Source organism: Oncorhynchus keta, chromosome 35 (genome assembly GCF_023373465.1).
Source record: "Oncorhynchus keta strain PuntledgeMale-10-30-2019 chromosome 35, Oket_V2, whole genome shotgun sequence".
In the NCBI taxonomy this organism is placed as follows: domain Eukaryota; kingdom Metazoa; phylum Chordata; class Actinopteri; order Salmoniformes; family Salmonidae; genus Oncorhynchus; species Oncorhynchus keta.
This window is the reverse complement of record NC_068455.1, coordinates 16,138,686-16,157,439: the sequence shown is the minus strand read 5'-3', so window position 1 is coordinate 16,157,439 and position 18,754 is coordinate 16,138,686. Positions and strand designations below refer to the sequence as shown.

Here is an 18,754-nt window from a genome sequence, read left to right as displayed (position 1 = left end):
GACCCAATAGTGATTATGGGACATCTAGGAGTGCCAACAAAGAAGATGGTCAAAGGTAATGAATGTTTTATATTTTATTGTGCGCTTTGTGTAGCGCCGAATATGCTAATTATTTTTTTTACGTCCCCTGCGGGTCTTTTGTGGTGTTACATGCTATCAGATAATAGCTTCTCATGCTTTCGCTGAAAAGCATTTTAAAAATCTGACTCGTTGCCTGGATTCACAACGAGTGTAGCTTTAATTCAATACCCTGCATGTGTATTTTAATGAACGTTTGAGTTTTAACTAATACTATTAGCATTTAGCGTAGCGCATTTGCATTTCCAGAGCTCTAGATGGGACGCCTGCGTGCCAGGTAGGAGCAAGTGGTTAAAGACTCATGTTAAATGGAACCACCAGCTTTCATATGTTCTCATGTTCTGAGCAAGGAACTGAAACGTTAGCTTTTTAACATAGCACATATTGCACTTTTACTTTCTTCTCCAAACACTTTGTTTTTGCATTATTTAAACCAATCTGGCCCTCAAACCATCACGGTCACCTAATAATCCCCAGTTTAAAATTGGCTCTTTCATCCCCCTCCTTTCCCCTGTAACTATTCCCCAGGTCATTGCTGCAAATGAGAATGTGATCTCAGTCAACTTACCTGGTAAAATAACGGATTAATAATTACAAATAAAAAAATAGGCCGATTAATCGGTATCGGCGTTGAACAATCATAATCGGTCGACCTCTAGTTAGGTGAGTATCACAGTAAACTTAAATAAAAGGGCATACTAACTGTGGAAAAGCAAGGTGGGCCCTACTGTCTAGCTGTTGCCTCCTAGAAAAAAAAGATGTTCTCTATCAGTTTCAATAGAAATGGAATTGCTTGTTTGCATCCCTAAATATTTGATTTGTTTCCTGGCAGGTCCTCAATGGGAAACTGAAATAGGTGTGTTCCTTACCCGAGGTATAGGTTTGGCAGTCAGGATGCCGAAGCACCTGGTAGTGTCTTCTGGAGGGTAGAGCTTCCTGCGGCGGAAGTTGAGTTCGTCAGGCAGAGGGGTGGTGAGGACCATGCCAATCACATACAGGTAGTAAGACTGCTCCGGTACAGGGTAACTGTCCCGAAGACACTCTGGTATCTGGACAGGAGAGAGGGACAGAGGTCATCTAGCTGTTAGATGCTCCAGAAGGAACAGTCAGATCTGACGGCCCATAGGGCTCTTGTCCAAGTAGTCCATTGTTGTATCAAAGTAATAGGGTGCCATTAGGGAAGCATCCAGTGTAGAGATATCTCACAGCTTTAGGGAAGCATCCAGTGTAGAGATATCTCACAGCTTTAGGGACAAATCCAGTGTAGAGATATCTCACAGCTTTAGGGAAGCATCCAGTGTAGAGATATCTCACAGCTTTAGGGAAGCATTCAGTGTAGAGATATCTCACAGCTTTAGGGACGCATCCAGTGTAGAGATATCTCACAGCTTTAGGGTAGCATTCAGTGTAGAGATATCTCACAGCTTTAGGGTAGCATTCAGTGTGGTGACAACTCACAGCTTTAGGGTAGCATTCAGTGTGGTGACAACTCACAGCTTTAGGGTAGCATTCAGTGTGGTGACAACTCACAGCTTTAGGGTAGCACTGCCTCCTCTTGGTGGATCCTGGTCTGCCTGGAACACTGGTCTCCTCCTCGTCATGGAGATCCAGCTCCTCCTCATACTTCACAGTCTCTTTCCCCACAGGCATCAAGTGGTCATCCAACTCACCTGGAGAAGAGAAAGGCAGAACCATTTAACTACCGTAGAAGTATAGTGAAAAAATATGCCCAAAAAGTTAAATATGTCACTGCACAGCAGTTAATACCAGGTCCCCCTTAATACTGAACCCCCCCTCACACCCCAGCAAATTCAGTTACATTCCCACAAGCGAGAGCGAGCGAGCGAGCGAGCGAGAGCGAGAGAGAGAGAGAGAGAGAGAGAGCGCGAGCGAGAGAGAGAGAGAGAGAGAGAGAGATTTGAGGGAGGGTGACAGAAAGAGAGCGATGCAATCAGGGATCTGCAGAGAGTACTGCATGATGAAGGATATTCTAACAAATAGTTAAATTTTATTGACCTTTTTTGTGAAGATTTTCACAACAAAGTAGTGCCACTGCCTTCTCTGCCAGTCGTGCACAGTTCATGATTGGCCCCTGCAATGACAAAAAAAAGTGTACATAGGTCTCAAAGACATCCATAAAACACACTGAATCGTGACGTCTCAAATGGAAAAAGTGGATGCTACACATTGGCAGTGGATGAGGTGAGTTTCACCCCCATGTAGCCTACTACAGCCATTTGTGCACCTGGAAGCACTGTATAAGTGTCCCAAAAGGCACCCTTTTCCCTATATAGTGCACTACTTTTGACCAGAGCTAGAATATATAGGCAATACGGCTATTTGTGAATCAGACCTACAAATCAAATCAATGAGGAAAGCCTGAGACTCACAGCGACGGGCACCCGTAGAGGGGAATTGATGGGCAAGTAGAGGGTTGACTGGTAGCGCCCATCCTTCAGCTCCTTGGTCTTACACTTAGGTGCCAGGTGGGTAAACGGGTCACTGGGCAGACGGGCACAGTATCTGGAGAGAGGGTCATTAGCACACCAGACCATCCACAGCCAAATTAAAACAAAATCAAACATATTTTGTTCTCAGTCCATTTAGAGCCTCGTTTCCAATGAGAACTATTTTAAAACTGTATATATCTTTCAGACTCAAAGCAGGGCTGGCGGTTCTCTCTTTACCTGTTGATGTGTCCGATAGCCGTGTTGATGGTGACGCGGGGCCCTCCTTCCTCAGAGCGGAGCACGTAGGGAGGCAGGATGTTGTCATCATCCTGCACCGGTTCCACCTCAAAGTCACCGACCCCCGCTGCCTTGGAACACTTGTTTCTCAGGATCTGAAGACGTCAAGAGAAGAACTACAGTCATCAGTATTAGGGTTGCCACAATAAGAGCAGAGAAACACCAAGGACCTCTCATATCATCCAAGGACGGGCCTTGTGGACAGACACACAAATCAATTAAACAGGCAGATAGTTCCCTATACAGTACAGTGCACTACGCTATAGGGTGCCATTTGGGATGCATCCTTAAACAAATCTCTGAGAATCCCTGTGTTCCTCAGACAGACACAATGGGGCCTTGAGGACAGGCTCTGAAAACCACACCTTCTCTATGGCCTTGTAGGTCTTCAGGTCTTCCTCGAAGGTCTTGGTCCTCTCACTTTCAGCCAGCATGATGTAGTTGGAGACAGGGGCTCTGGCTCGGCCTTTAGACTGAACGTAGGACCTACAGTCAAGTCAAAGTTTATTGAAAGTGTATTTACCAGGGGTCACAACACACTTTATATGCTTAAAAAAAGAGGAACAAAATGTAGAACGGGAACAATATCAACAATATAAAACAACAAAAGAGAAGCCAATAGTCCATTGAACAAGAAGCAACAAGGTAGTGGATGGACAAGCAGTGCTGTACCTGTACTCAGTGGGCAGGTCAAACCTCACCACCAGGTTACACTTGGGAATATCTACCCCTTCCTCCACGATGCTGGTCGCTATGAGCAGGTTGGTCTCGTGGGCACGGAACTTACGCAGAACCTGAGAAATAATGAGGAAATATGGTTAGGTCTGAATGGAAGGAGGGGAGAGAGAGAGGCAGAGAGTGAGAGAGAGGCAGAGAGTGAGAGAGAGGATGAGAGACAGACAGGCAGGAAAGAAGATAGACAGGCAGGCAGAGAGGCAGAGAGAGAGAGAGAGAGGCAGAGACACACTAATGTAGGGGTAGGTCAATTTCAATGTAAACAGGTGGGATAATGTCACAATCCAAGATGTTGTGTTCCCACCTCTTCCTGTTTCCTGAACTCCACCTCCATCTGCTTGTTGCGTGGCTGGTTCTTTCCGATGCTGTGTCCCGTGATGAAGTTACTGCTGATGTAGGCCAGCTCCGGGTCCTGTTTCCCTGCCTCCTTTATTAGCCTGACACAGAGGGACAGCAATCATGGAAATGGTATTTAGACAACCGAAATCCTCCCCCCAAAATATACTGCTAAATCACAAAGTTAGATCAATACAATTCATTCATTCTTCTAGTCTTTTGAGCAGTGTACAAGAAACAATCCAAGGAGGCAGTGTAGCAGAGGTATCACACAATTGAACCAAAATGGCATTGAACACCAGATGCGTACCGGTTGAGGACGACTGCCGTGTAGCGCCTCTCTACGAAGATGATCCCACACAGGATGTTGGTGAACGGCGAGGGGAAGTTAGCCTCGGGTTTCTCCTTCACCTCCACCTCCTCATCCTCGTCTTCGTCTTCCGAGTCACTCCACGACACGTAGTTGTCCTCGTTGCGGTTGTTGTACCACTCCACACTCTCAAACTGTTGCCTCTCAAAGGGCTTGTACTCATGGAGGATCTCCAGGAGACGGATGACCTTCGGGGTCACAAACTTCAGGTCCAGAGAGGCCGGGGAGAAGAGTTCCTCACACAGGGCGTGGACCTAGGACACCAGGAAGAAATAACTTCATAATAAACCCTGTGGACCTAGGACACCAGGAAGAAATAACTTCATAATAAACCCTGTGGACCTAGGACACCAGGAAGAAATAACTTCATAATAAACCCTGTGGTCCTAGGACACCAGGAAGAAATAACTTCATAATAAACCCTGTGGTCCTAGGACACCAGGAAGAAATAACTTCATAATAAACCCTGTGGACCTAGGACACCAGGAAGAAATAACTTCATAATAAACCCTGTGGACCTAGGACACCAGGAAGAAATAACTTCATAATAAACCCTGTGGACCTAGGACACCAGGAAGAAATAACTTCATAATAAACCCTGTGGTCCTAGGACACCAGGAAGAAATAACTTCATAATAAACCCTGTGGTCCTAGGACACCAGGAAGAAATAACTTCATAATAAACCCTGTGGACCTAGGACACCAGGAAGAAATAACTTCATAATAAACCCTGTGGACCTAGGACAACAGGAAGAAATAACTTCATAATAAACCCTGTGGTCCTAGGACACCAGGAAGAAATAACTTCATAATAAACCCTGTAGTCCTAGGACACCAGGAAGAAATAACTTCATAATAAACCCTGTGGTCCTAGGACACCAGGAAGAAATAACTTCATAATAAACCCTGTAGTCCTAGGACACCAGGAAGAAATAACTTCATAATAAACCCTGTAGTCCTAGGACACCAGGAAGAAATAACTTCATAATAAACCCTGTGGTCCTAGGACACCAGGAATAAATAACTTCATAATAAACCCTGTAGTCCTAGGACACCAGGAAGAAATAACTTCATAATAAACCCTGTGGTCCTAGGACACCAGGAAGAAATAACTTCATAATAAACCCTGTGGACCTAGGACACCAGGAAGAAATAACTTCATAATAAACCCTGTGGTCCTAGGACACCAGGAAGAAATAACTTCATAATAAACCCTGTGGACCTAGGACACCAGGAAGAAATAACTTCATAATAAACCCTGTAGTCCTAGGACACCAGGAAGAAATAACTTCATAATAAACCCTGTGGACCTAGGACACCAGGAAGAAATAACTTCATAATAAACCCTGTGGACCTAGGACACCAGGAAGAAATAACTTCATAATAAACCCTGTAGTCCTAGGACACCAGGAAGAAATAACTTCATAATAAACCCTGTGGACCTAGGACACCAGGAAGAAATAACTTCATAATAAACCCTGTGGTCCTAGGACACCAGGAAGAAATAACTTCATAATAAACCCTGTGGACCTAGGACACCAGGAAGAAATAACTTCATAATAAACCCTGTGGTCCTAGGACACCAGGAAGAAATAACTTCATAATAAACCCTGTGGACCTAGGACACCAGGAAGAAATAACTTCATAATAAACCCTGTGGTCCTAGGACACCAGGAAGAAATAACTTCATAATAAACCCTGTGGACCTAGGACACCAGGAAGAAATAACTTCATAATAAACCCTGTGGACCTAGGACAACAGGAAGAAATAACTTCATAATAAACCCTGTGGTCCTAGGACACCAGGAAGAAATAACTTCATAATAAACCCTGTGGACTTATCCTGTACCAAGAGGGGAAATTCCCTTACACACACACACACACACACACACACACACACACACAAAATACTAAAAGCAATCAATGTGTGTCATGTAGCCAAATCAAATCAAACCTTATGTCACATGCGCCGGTATACAACAAGTGTAGACCTTACCGTGAAATGCTTCCTTACAAGCCCTTAACCAACAGTGCAGTTCAAGAAGAGTTATGAAAATATTTACTAAATAAACTAAAGTAAAAAATAATCAAAAGCAACACAATAACGAGGCTTTATACAGGGGGAAACCAGTACCGAGTCAGTGTGCGGGGGTACAGGTTAGTCGAGGTCATTTGTACATGTAGGTAGGGGTGAAGTGACTATGGATAGATAATAAACAGCGAGTAGCAGCAGTGTACAAAACAAATGGGGGGGGGTGAATGTAATAGTCCGGTGGCCATTTGATTCATTGTTCAGCAGCATTCTTATGGCTTGGGGGTAGAAGCTGTTAAGGAGCCTTTTGGTCTGAGACCTGGCACTCCAGAAAATAGTCTATGACTTGGGTGACTGGAGTGATTTGGCGGTGATGCAGCTGGTCAGAATACTCTCGGGTGCAGCTGTAGAACTTTTGAGGATCTGATTATTTCCAGATTTTGTCTTGGTGTGTTTGGACTAGAGGTCGCCGATACTGATTATTGGAGGACCAAAAAAAAGCCGATACCAATTAATCGGACGATTTTTAAAATGTATTTGTAATAATGACAATTACAACAACTGAATGAACACTTATTTTAACTTGATATAATACATCAATAAAATCAATTTAGCCTCAAATAAATAATGAAACGTGTTCAATTTGGTTTAAATAATGCAAAAAGTAAAAGTGCAAAAGTAAAAGTAAAAGTGCAATATGTGCTATGTAAGAAAGCTAACGTTTAAATTCCTTGCTCAGAACATGAGAACATATGAAAGCTGGTGGTTCCTTTTAACATGAGTCTTCAATATTCCCAGGTAAGAAGTTTTAGGTTGTAGTTATTGTAGGAATTATAGGACTATTTCTCTCTATACCATTTGTATTTCATTAACCTTTGACTATTGGATGTGCTTATAGGCACTTTAGTATTGCCAGTGTAACAGTATAGATTCTGTCCCTCTCCTCGCTCCTCCCTGGGCTGGAACCAGGAACACAACGACAACAGCCACCCTCGAAGCAGCGTTACCCATGCAGAGCAAGGGGAACAACCACTCCAAGTCTCAGAGCGAGTGACGTTTGAAACGCTATTAGCGCGCACCCCATTAGTCTAAATATTCCTGTTTCATTGCACAACCTTCAATGTTATGTCATAATTAGGCAGCCCAAACTGTTGCATATACACTGACTCTGCACACAATGAACGCAAGAGAAGTGACACAATTTCACCTGGTTAATATTGCCTGCTAACCTGGATTTCTTTTAGCTAAATATGCAGGTTTTAAAAAATATACTTCTGTGTATTGATTTTAAGAAAGGCATTGATGTTCATGGTTAGGTACACATTGGAGCAACAATACGCACCACATTGATTATATGCAACGCAGGACACGCTAGATAAACTAGTAATATCATCAACCATGTGTAGTTAACTAATGATTATGATTGATTGATTGTTTTTTACAAGATAAGTTTAATGCTAGCTAGCAACTTACCTTGACTTACTGCATTCGAGTAACAGGCAGTCTCCCCGTGGAGTGCAATGAGAGGCAGGTGGTTAGAGCTTTGGACTATAAGGTTGCAAGATTGAATCCCCGAGCTAACAAGGTGAAAATCTGTCGTTCTGCCCCTGAAGGAGGCAGTTAACCCACCGTTCCTAGGCCATCATTGAAAATAAGAATGTGTTCTTAACTGACTTGCCTGGTTAAATAAAGACTAAATAACAGTGTAAAAAAAATAAACGGCCAAATCGGTGTCCAACAATACTGATTTCCAATTGTTATAAAAACCTGAAATCGGCCATTCCGATTAATCGGTCAACCTCTAGTTTGGACCATGATAGTTTGTTGGTGATGTGGACATCAAGGAACTTGAAACTCTCGATCAGCTCCACTACAGCCACGTCAATGTAAATGTGCCTTTTCCTGTAGTCCACGATCACAGGAGGAGACTAAGTACACACCCCTGAGGGGCCCCAGTGTTGAGGATCAGCGTGGCGGATGTGTTGTTGCCTACCCTCACCACCTGGGGGCGGCCTGTCAGGAAGTCCAGGATCCAGTTGCAGAGGGAGGTGTTTAGTTCCAGGGTCCTTAGCTTAGTGATGGGCTTCATGGGCACTATGGTGTTGAACGCTGAGCTATAGTCAATGAACGGCATTCTGACATAGGTTTTCCTTTTGTCCAGGTGGGAAAGGGCAGTGTGGAGTGCGATTGAGATTGCGTCATCTGTGGATCTGTTGGGGGCAGTATGCGAATTGGAGTAGGTCTAGGGTATCTGGGAGGATGCTGTTGATATGAGCCATGACCAGAATTTCAAAGCACTTCATGGTTACTAACGTGAGTGCTACGGGGTGGTAATCATTTAGGCAGGTTGTCTTCGCTTCCTTGAGCACAGGGACTATGGTGGTCTGCTTCTAACATGTAGGTACAACAATGGATGCCATGCCCTTATTACAGCAATGGATGTCACGCAAGCGCTTTACAGAACTCAGCTAGGCCTACATAGCAAGACAGGAGACCAAACTCAATGGGAATCACACAAAGAACATACACAAGAGTAAGTCGTTACACACATACCTTCCTCAGGATGGTGTCGGTGAAGAGCAGGAACTTCCTGTTGATCTCTTCCTGTTCGTGTTTGATGTACTTCTGCAGCTCCCTCACCATGATGCCAGCCACCTTGTCGGCACACCACGGCCCCAGAACCAGCAGCACCGCCCGGCAGTCACTCAGCACCTGGGGAAGGAGATCATTCAATGAGGATCTTTGAGAAAGTTTTAATCCTAAAAAACATGTGTGTAGTAGCCTACATGTTGTTTGAGGTACAGTAGGCCAACATAGCTCCTGTAATAGGTCAAAGCTGTATGCCAGAAAACATTTGTAGTGCATGGGTGAAGTTAGGCCTTGTGGTGCTCATGTGAATTTCCGTTCTTTTTTTAAGCTTCAGACCAGCCTCACTTCTCCCTTAAAACATACTTTTGCTATTCAATACTCTCTGGTGTAGATTAGGACTATGCACACATTCTCATTAGCAGACCTGCTTGGATATGAAGGTGGGGTCAGAGCTGCTTGGATATGAAGGTGGGGTCAGACCTGTTTGGATATGAAGGTGAGGGCTGCTTGGATATGAAGGTGGGGTCAGACCTGTTTGGATATGAAGGTGGGGTCAGACCTGTTTGGATATGAAGGTGGGGTCTCTGTCCTCTCGAGGCACAGGTATGTTGCAGTCGTTGAGGAAGTGGAGAGCCTCGTCCAGCTCGCTCAGTAGATGCTCTGAAAGGCCGCTCTTGTCCAGGTAGGGTCCACAGTCCAGTACCACCTCTCTGGGCTGGGAGGCATATCTGGGACACACAACACACAGTTAAATGTTCCATTTTCAATCATAATAAGTAAGGGCTTGATTCAATCGGTACCCAGAAAGAAGTTCAGTGCATTGTAAATCTAAAGGCAATGTTCCCGCGTCAGCCAAGATTGCATTCATGGTAAACGCTGAATATGTCGGCTCAATCTGAAATTACCTTAACATTTCAATCGAGCTATACAGCTGAACATACACGATACGGATTGAATCAAGCCTTTAAACTATGTGCACAGGAGGTACCTGATCCCAGATCAGCAGTCCCACTGAGACGCTTTGTGAATACAGGCCATGATGTGTAGAATTACCTGTCAAGGACAACAAGGTCAGTAGCTGTCTCTGCATTGCTCCGCAGGATCCGCTCCAAGTTCTGGATCTTCTGTTCCAGTTCAGACGGGTCACATTTACCATTCAAAATTGATGCAGTGAGGCCCAGGATCCGAGGGCTGCACGGACAGCCCTCACATAGCTGAAACAGGAGATAGACACAGCCCACACATTACTGAAACAGAGGAGAGATAGACAAAACAGAGAAATGGGAGACAGGAAGACTGAGCCACCCTAAAACAAGGAAACTCCAAAAACATTGACCAGTCTCCAATGGGGTCCAATAATGAAGGCTGACTGACCACAATTTTCTCATCTACAAAATGGGGAACAATATAATGAATAATCTCCAATCTCCATAAGGCCTTGGCTTTCTCCATACAGGGAAGGAAGAGAACGTGCTTGGCTTTCAAGCGACAGTTGAATGCATAGCTACGTAGAACAGATAGTAAATGTACCTTCATTATCTCCCGGTAGGGATGGTCCGTGATTGCCAGGTGACACTCATCAAACACCACCAGGTTGAGTTTCCATAGTGGCAGCACTCCACTCTTCAGCACATGCAGGAAGATATGGCACGTCATAACGAGCACCTAGAACAGAAACGATGGATAGAGTGAGTGGAGGATGGCATATTGCCTCAAAGAATAGATTATAGTTGTGAGACAGTATTCTGTGATGGACACAATAACTTCTCCCCTTATGGACAAAACACTGAGGGTAATCAGTGTTCTTTTTCTAAATTGTTGAAATTGAGGGGAGAAAACTTTGGTAATGTTTTATTTTGTAGAATTACCATTGGTATTTATCATGAAAGAACTCTAACAATTGGTACTTTAATCTGGCAATTGTTTAGGATTATATGAACATTTATGACAATTGGTACTTTATTCTGGCAATTGTTTAGGATTATATGAACATTTATGACAATTGGTACTTTATTCTGGCAATTGCTTAGAATTATATGAAAATTGATAACTGGTCATTTTCCAAAAAGTTGGTTCAATGAACGGCACCTGATTTTCAATCATTTCTTGGCTCCACTTTTCCCTGGACCATGATGAGGTCTTCTCCACACACATGTATTCTCCAACCTGGAGATCAGAGTGGGTCCTAACACTAGCTGCTTGCTGAATCACAGACGATGCTTTATTTACCATGGAACAGAAGAGGGGAAAACAGAAGAATCATGGTCTCAATCATATTGATGTCCACTTATTAGAAGTTGATACTTATAAAAAGGCTGCATTGTGACTCTCCACCCTTCCCCTTAAAAAGTGTGCACTTCCACTCTGCCTGAAATGGATTTAACAATGGTGAAACGCCCTCCAACCAATGCTCACACCAATGTAATGCTTTTAAATCCATGACAGGGAGTGCATGTGCACACTTTGGGAAAAGTGTGAAGAACTGGGATGCACCAAATAGTACATTTATCTGCATCTTTAAATGTAGCTACCTGCATTCACCAGGAAAACTGTCCTCTTCCCCTGTTCGACTAAATCTCCCCGGATTTGGTGGGAGAGCTCTTTAGTTAGGAGTACTGCAATAAAAGTCTTCCCTGAGCCAGTATTTAAGCAGACAATAGTATTGTGTTCAAGAGCTGCTTCAAGAAGTTCAACCTGGCAGGACAGATGAGGTCACAGTCATTAGTTTCAAACGTTGTGTACTATAACTGGTTACAAATAAATGCACTGGTGGTTACAAATGAATAAACCTTGTGAAATAAAAGATAGATGCTGCACACTGACGAATGTTTGCAGTTTATTGAGCGAAAGATCAATGGTGATGAATGTACCAATGTCTACAAACAACGCAATGCACTCTCCTCAATGCACTCTCCTCTCTCAATTGTTAGCTGAACTACTTGCTCACTCCTCACCTGATATTTCCTAGGCGTGTAGATGTTGTCGTGGATGGCCTCCTGTTGCCACGGGAGACCAAAGAAAGGCCCCATGGGATTGGAGGCGGGGGTGACCAGCTGGAGTCCTGCCATGCTGCTTTTGGGGGATGCTGGGGGGTGCGGTCCTCCACTCTTCCACTTTATTTTTTATCTAATTTCATCATTCCTCTCCTCTAAAGCTTACTGGTTCAGAAATAAACGGACAGCATGCAGACATGATGTTACTAATAATACAATAATTGCTAATATTATTGAATGACATGATCAATAATAAATAATTGACTCAATCTCCCCCTCTAAAGCTAACTGGTTCAGAAAGAAACAGACAGCATACAGGCATGATGTTGATAATTATGGGCAATTCCACAGTAACAGAGTGATGCAGACTCAGTGCAGATGAAAACTTCGGTAACAGAATGACGGTTGGTGCTGTTTGTGCCATCATTCTGTTAGCAAACTTTGCATCTGCACTGTTCTTCAAGTAAACGTGTTTTTGTAAAAATGTCAGTGGAAATTGTTAAAAGTGGTCTTTGTGCATAGAGTTGTATGGTTTGTTAAACTTTTGAAATAAATGTTTTTTGTTTGACATACATCGTATAATGAAAAAGCTGAGTCTCAGCATCACCGTCACCATGGAATTACCCTAATACAATAATTGCTTCATATTATTGGATGACATTACCAATAATAAATAATTTCATATTTCTCCCCCTCTAAAGCTAACTGGTTCAGGAAGCAACAGACAGCATGATGTTACCAGTAATACAATAATTACTAATATTATTGACAAGACATGATCAATAATAAACATGATATTCACACAAGTGAAACGTATACTTACAGGTAGCGGCATAGACTCTGTGATGGGCCAGGCAGGACTTCTTCTAGGCTTCATCTCAACTAGAGGAGCTGTACAGAGAAACACACAACACAACCCTCTTAACATTAAAACCATTGACAGACCTATTGCACAAAAGCAAATTAAACTGTTGTTTCCTAGAGTAAGGCTAACTATCATATGTCAGGCTTATGGTAAAATGTATTTTTACCTATATGCAGTTGACTGGCTGTAATGGCAGGGCTTGTGAAGCTGAAGATTTTTCCTTACTAAAAAGAAATCACAGACAGAAGGGGAAATTAGAAGGGAGCACAGACATCTTGATGGGAGAGTTCTGGTGTGGGCCGGAGGGGAGTGGAGGAGGGAGGGCGGTGGAATGGGAGGGTAATCTAAATTCTGGATGGCCACTAGCTTTTCAACACATTGTTGCCGCCCTAAAATCAAGACCCCACGTCTGCCCCGACTACCGCTGCTCAACACAGCTGCAACCAATACCAGCAGTCATTTCAGCTCAGCCAGCACAAGCCCTCATTTTAATTGAGTGATCACATTTGCTGCTGGTTATAAGGCGGTTGACTGCCTCTCGCTGACTGCATCACAAATGGCACTCTATTCCATATATAGTGCACTACTTTTGACCAGAGCCCCCATGACTGTTTCGCCTGGTTCACCAACTACTTCTCAGATAGGTAGTACACTACTTAGAGAATGGGATGGTGTGCCAGTCCCTCTGACGCCATGCCGAGAGAGAACATACATGCATATATAAATAAAATACAAACCATTATATTAGGCCTAACCCCAATTAGTCAACTGGTCGATTTTATGTTAATGCTTTCAATATATTATTATTCCAGTCTTACCGTTCTCATTCTCGGAATTGACACATTGTTCGCAGAGCGCACAACCTATGCTAAACTTGTGAGAAACAAGTTTTTGTTTATTTCAGTCCATTTCTGAGTTTTGTCAATTCAATTCAATTTAGTCATTGTCCTTTGTTTGGAGTGTTCCTGTCAATGTTGAGTAAGGACGCGCACCTGATTATGCATAAGTACACTACCGGTCAAAGGTTTGAGAACAACTTCAAGGGTTTTTCTTTATTTTTACTATTTTCTACATTGTAGAGTAGTGACGATATCAAAACTATGAAATAACACATATGGAATCATGTAATAACCCAAAAAAAGTGTTAAACAAATCAAAATATATTTTATATATTTGAGATTCATCAAAGTAGCCACCCTTTACCTTGGATGACACCTTTGCATATAAAATGTGTCAATTTGGGTATCTGATAGTATTTTTGATTGGCTTAACGTACCACACCAATGGTACGTTAAGCTGTGGAGCTTCTCAAAGTAATGTTTTCTTCACCTCAAAAAGCAAACAATGTTTTTATATCCGTTGAGAATGACAATAGTACCTCAATTTATTGGAGAAATCTTTCCAGGCCTCTCCCTTTCCATAACCACTCAGCGTGATCCAGTGGAAACGTAATAAAACAAGCCTACCCGATTACTACTTCTTATCAGTGCTTGACTTATATATATATATATATATGTGTGTAGGAGCTCCACAATACTTCTGTGCTAATATTCTATAAGAGGAACAGGAGCTCAAACAGTACAACATTTGAGATGCTCCACTCTGGTGAGCCCGTGCCAATGTCAAGCTCTGCTTCTAATCCCTTGCGCAAATAGCCTACAGCTGTGTCTGTCCCGAGCTCACTGGAGCAGGAAACTGAGGGCCCAGGATACTTTATACAATGATGGAAGTTTGCTAGTGCAAGCTTGAGGCCGACTGAAGTTGATCGTTGATACAACGTTTCAAGTTCCTTGCACACAGGCCATGTGTAGCCAATGTTATTTATAGGATTTTTTCAAAGTAACTATCAGGATATTTTGTACAATGTATTTATTTGTTGCCTTTTTGTAGGCTATTTTTACATATTTACTTTTTAGGTTTATAATTTTCAGTTAGATTTGGAGAGAAATTTGACTAACCACGTGACATTGATTTTGAGATAAGACATTATAAATTAAATTAAACTGTTCCACAAAAATGTGCATATGAAAACCAGAACTGGCACGCAGATCGGTAGAAATGTTAATATCAATTGGCATTCCACATGACAAAGGTTGCCGACTCCCCGTATAGCCTATTACCGGCAACTTCAGGAGAGTAATGGCAGAACCTGCGAAAGCCAGCAGGAGGAGAATGGTTGGTTCAGGGTACGTTATTTTTTCTTTCTTCTGGTTATCTAGATCTCTGGCTCCCGAGTCATGTGTGTTATTTCATCAAACAGTAAGCTGATAGAACCAGGCATCCTGTGGCGTACTGCATCAGCGTCGAATATCCCCCGCGATATGCAACTTTTCAGGGAAGTCAGGAACCAATATACAGTCAGTTAGGAAAGCTAAGGCTAGCTTTTTCAACCAGAAATTTGAATCCTGCAGCACTAATTCCAAAACGTTTTGGGACACAAGTCCATGGAGAATAAGAGCACCTCCTCCCGGCTGCCCACTGCACTGAGGCTAGGAAACACTGTCACCACCGATAAATTTACGATAATCGAGAATTTCAATAAGCATTTTTCTTACGGCCGGCCATGCTTTCCAGCTGGCTACCCCTATCCAGGCCAACAGAGCTGCACCCCCCAGTAGCAACCTGCCGAAGACCCCCATCACCCAAATCCAGATAGCTAATGTTCTGAAAGAGCTGCAAAATCTGGACCCCTACAAATCAGCTGGGCTAGACAATCTGGACCCTCTCTTTCTAAAATTATCCACCGCAATTGTTGCAACCCCTATTACTAGCCTGTTCAACCTTTCTTTTGTATTGTCTGAGATCCCTAAAGATTGGAAAGCTGCCACGGTCATACCTCTGACACTCTAGACCCAAACTGTTACAGACCTATATCCATCCTATATCCATCCTGTCCTGTTAACAAACAGATCACCGACCATGTCGAATCCCACCGTACGTTTTCCGCTATGCAATCTGGTTTCTGAGCTGGTCATGGGTGCACCTCAGCCATGCTTAAGTTCCTAAACAATATCATAACCGCCATCGGTAAAAGACAGTACTGTGCAGCGGTCGTCATCGACCTGGCCAAGGCTTTCGACTCTGTCAATCACCACATTCTTATCGGCAGACTCAACAGCCTTGTTTTCTCAAATGACTGCTTCGCCTGGTTTACCAACTACTTCTCAGACAGAGTTCCTCTGGCAGTCTCTATGGGGGCGCCACAGTGTTCTATTCTCGGGCCGACTGTTTTCTCTGTATACATCAATGACGTCGCTCTTGCTGCTGGTGATTCTCTTTTTTTAATTAAAATTTTTACCCCTTTTTCTCCCCAATTTCATGGGGTCCAATTGTTAGTAGCTACTATCTTGTCTCATCGCTACAACTCCCGTACGGGCTCGGGAGAGACGAAGGTTGAAAGTCACTTGTCCTCCGATACACAACCCAACCAAGCCACACTGCTTCTTAACACAGTGCGCATCCAACCCGGAAGCCAGCCGCACCAATGTGTCGGAGGAAACACTGTGCACCTGGCAACCTTGGCTAGCGCGCACTGCACCCGGCCCGCCACAGGAGTCGCTGGTGCGCGATGAGACAAGGATATCCCTACTGCCCAAACCCTCCCTAACCCAGACGACGCCTGATTCACCTCTACGCAGGCGACACCATTCTGTATACATCTGGCCCTTCTTTGGACACTGTGTTAAACCTACAAACGAGCTTCAATGCCATACAACACTCCTTCCGTGGCCTCCAGCTGCTCTTAAATGCTAGTAAAACTAAATGCATGCTCTTCAACTGATCACTGCCGCCCGCCCGACTAGCATCACTACTCTGGATGGTTCGGACTTAGAATATGTGAACAACTACAAATACAGTGGTTTCTCCTTTAAAAAGTTGCGCGCTTACACTGCGGGACTCAGAGGTACCCAGCGTCATTGCTTCATTGCTCCAGACCTCCACAAGGGGGAGTTAGCGCACTCATTATGCATTTGGGTCCCAAGGTTTTTATATGACCAATCATATTGAGTGATTCCAATGACGAATTTCACACAGAGCCACCCCTCCCAGGGGGCTTTCTTCAGCATAGATGGCTGACAAAACATTACGGGGAGGCAAATGTAACTAGTTATAACGGCATGACGAGTCAAGCAAAAAATGTACAATTGAGAGGAATATGTTAGTTAATGTACTGTAGAGACAAACGATTGTGCATTTTTTTTGTCATGAAGTTCATTTACAAAAATCGCTATGTTTTTTTCCTGTCATATCCAATACCAGGTGTTTTTATTGGATTATTTCACCTTTAATTAACCACGTCGGCTAGTTGAGAACCAGTTCTCATTTACAACTGCGACCTGACCAAGATAAAGCAAAACAGTTCGACACATACAACAGCACAGAGTTACACATGGAATAAACAAACATACAGTCAATAATACAGTAGAAAAAGTCTATACAGTGTGTGCAAATGAGACAGGATAAGGGAGGTAAGGCAATAAATAGGCCATGGTGGCGAAGTAATTACAATATAGCAATTAAACACGGGAATGGTAGATGTGCAGAAGATGAACGTGCAAGTAGAGATACTGGGGTGCAAAGGAGCAAGATGAATAAATAAATACAGTATGGGGATGAGGTAGTAGGATGGGCTATTTACAGATGGGCTATGTACAGGAGCAGTGATCTGTGAGCTGCTCTGACAGCTGGTGCTTAAAGCTGGTGAGGTAGATATGAGTCTCCAGCTTCAGTGATTTTTGCAGTTCGTTCCAGTCAGCAGAGAACTGGAAGGAAAGGCCGGCCAAAGGAAGAATTGGCTTTGGTAGTGACCATTGAGATGTACCTGCTGGTTCGCGTGCTACGGGTGGGTGCTGCTACGGTGACCAGTGTATCAAACTCCCTTCTGTGAATGGTGCTGTGTCTGCATGTATGTACTACAATTATACACTTCAACAGTGTTTACCACTCCTGCTCCTGGGACATCAATGATTACACATTGTAGCTATGCAATAGACTAGAAACATGACTTTGTAATTCCTATATACAGAATAAAACAACAGTACATCCTGCCAGCACGCTCACAAGCATGCTGAATGACACATGGAAGAGAGCGAGGAATGAGATGGGAGTAACAATCAAGGCTATTTGCTCTGAGACCTGCATAATAATGTCATGAAACATGCAGGGAGCAGGTTTCGAACCCTCAACATTCAAGCCCGAAGTCCAGCACGCTATCAACTGTGCCCAAAGGTATTAACTGGGGTTGGGGCCGATTGTGCTAAAAACACTATCTATTGGAATCTTTAACAGGTGGAAAGGGGGAAAAGTATTATCATTCGTTGTTCACAAGCATAGCAGGAGGGCTATTAGCTGAACAATAGACTATTCAACCTTTACTAAAGAATTGTCTAATAGCCGAGCAAGGTGTGATCCCCCTCAGCTTGTAACAAATAATTGGTGTCCATCTTTCCACAACTAACTACACACGGTTATTGTTATGAACAAAAAAAATGTTTTTTTGAAATATAGTTTGAATTCAGGCTGTATCACATCCGACCGTGATTTGGAGTGCCATAGGGCAGCGCACAATTGGCCCAGCGGGTTTGGCCGGGGTAGGCTGGTGCTGAAAATATAGCTAGCTTGTTATGCAATTGTTGCACACCAACAAATGGCGAAAACCTACACCAGTCGAACAATTCATTTTAATTTGACTTTACAAACACCAAGTGTGCTTAGAGTCTATTTCTTCGGAGCCTAGACCAATATAAAATAACTTCACTGGCTGAGGGAGGCTATGAGGCTTTATTAGGCCTACTTACAATTGGTCAAAAATGTAGCATCCTACATGAAACAATAATTTCAAGAAAAAAAAGCCTGTATATAGATTTTTTCTACTGTGTTTTTTACTTTGTCATTTTATTCCATGTGTAACTCTGTGTTATGGTATGTGTCAAACTGCTTCGCTTTATTCTTGGACAGGTCGCAGTTGTAAATGAGAACGTGTTCTCAACTAGCCTACCTGGTTAAATA

The 18,754-nt window shown here is 43.2% G+C and overlaps 1 protein-coding gene across 1 annotated transcript in view; it reads right to left on the bottom strand.

The window, feature by feature from the left end:
- The window catches only part of LOC118373750 (endoribonuclease Dicer-like), a 65,970-nt gene that overhangs the window by 31,754 nt on the left and 15,462 nt on the right, over window positions 1–18,754 (bottom strand). The window contains 18 exon segments of the mRNA XM_035759968.2: window positions 948–1,127; window positions 1,609–1,748; window positions 2,095–2,170; window positions 2,469–2,601; window positions 2,766–2,920; window positions 3,191–3,311; window positions 3,498–3,619; window positions 3,865–3,997; window positions 4,207–4,520; window positions 8,852–9,010; window positions 9,447–9,615; window positions 9,941–10,101; window positions 10,418–10,552; window positions 10,976–11,106; window positions 11,419–11,581; window positions 11,842–12,045; window positions 12,704–12,771; window positions 12,912–12,969. Of these exon segments, the coding sequence (XP_035615861.2) occupies window positions 948–1,127; window positions 1,609–1,748; window positions 2,095–2,170; window positions 2,469–2,601; window positions 2,766–2,920; window positions 3,191–3,311; window positions 3,498–3,619; window positions 3,865–3,997; window positions 4,207–4,520; window positions 8,852–9,010; window positions 9,447–9,615; window positions 9,941–10,101; window positions 10,418–10,552; window positions 10,976–11,106; window positions 11,419–11,581; window positions 11,842–11,955 (2,406 nt within the window). The 5' untranslated portion in view covers window positions 11,956–12,045; window positions 12,704–12,771; window positions 12,912–12,969.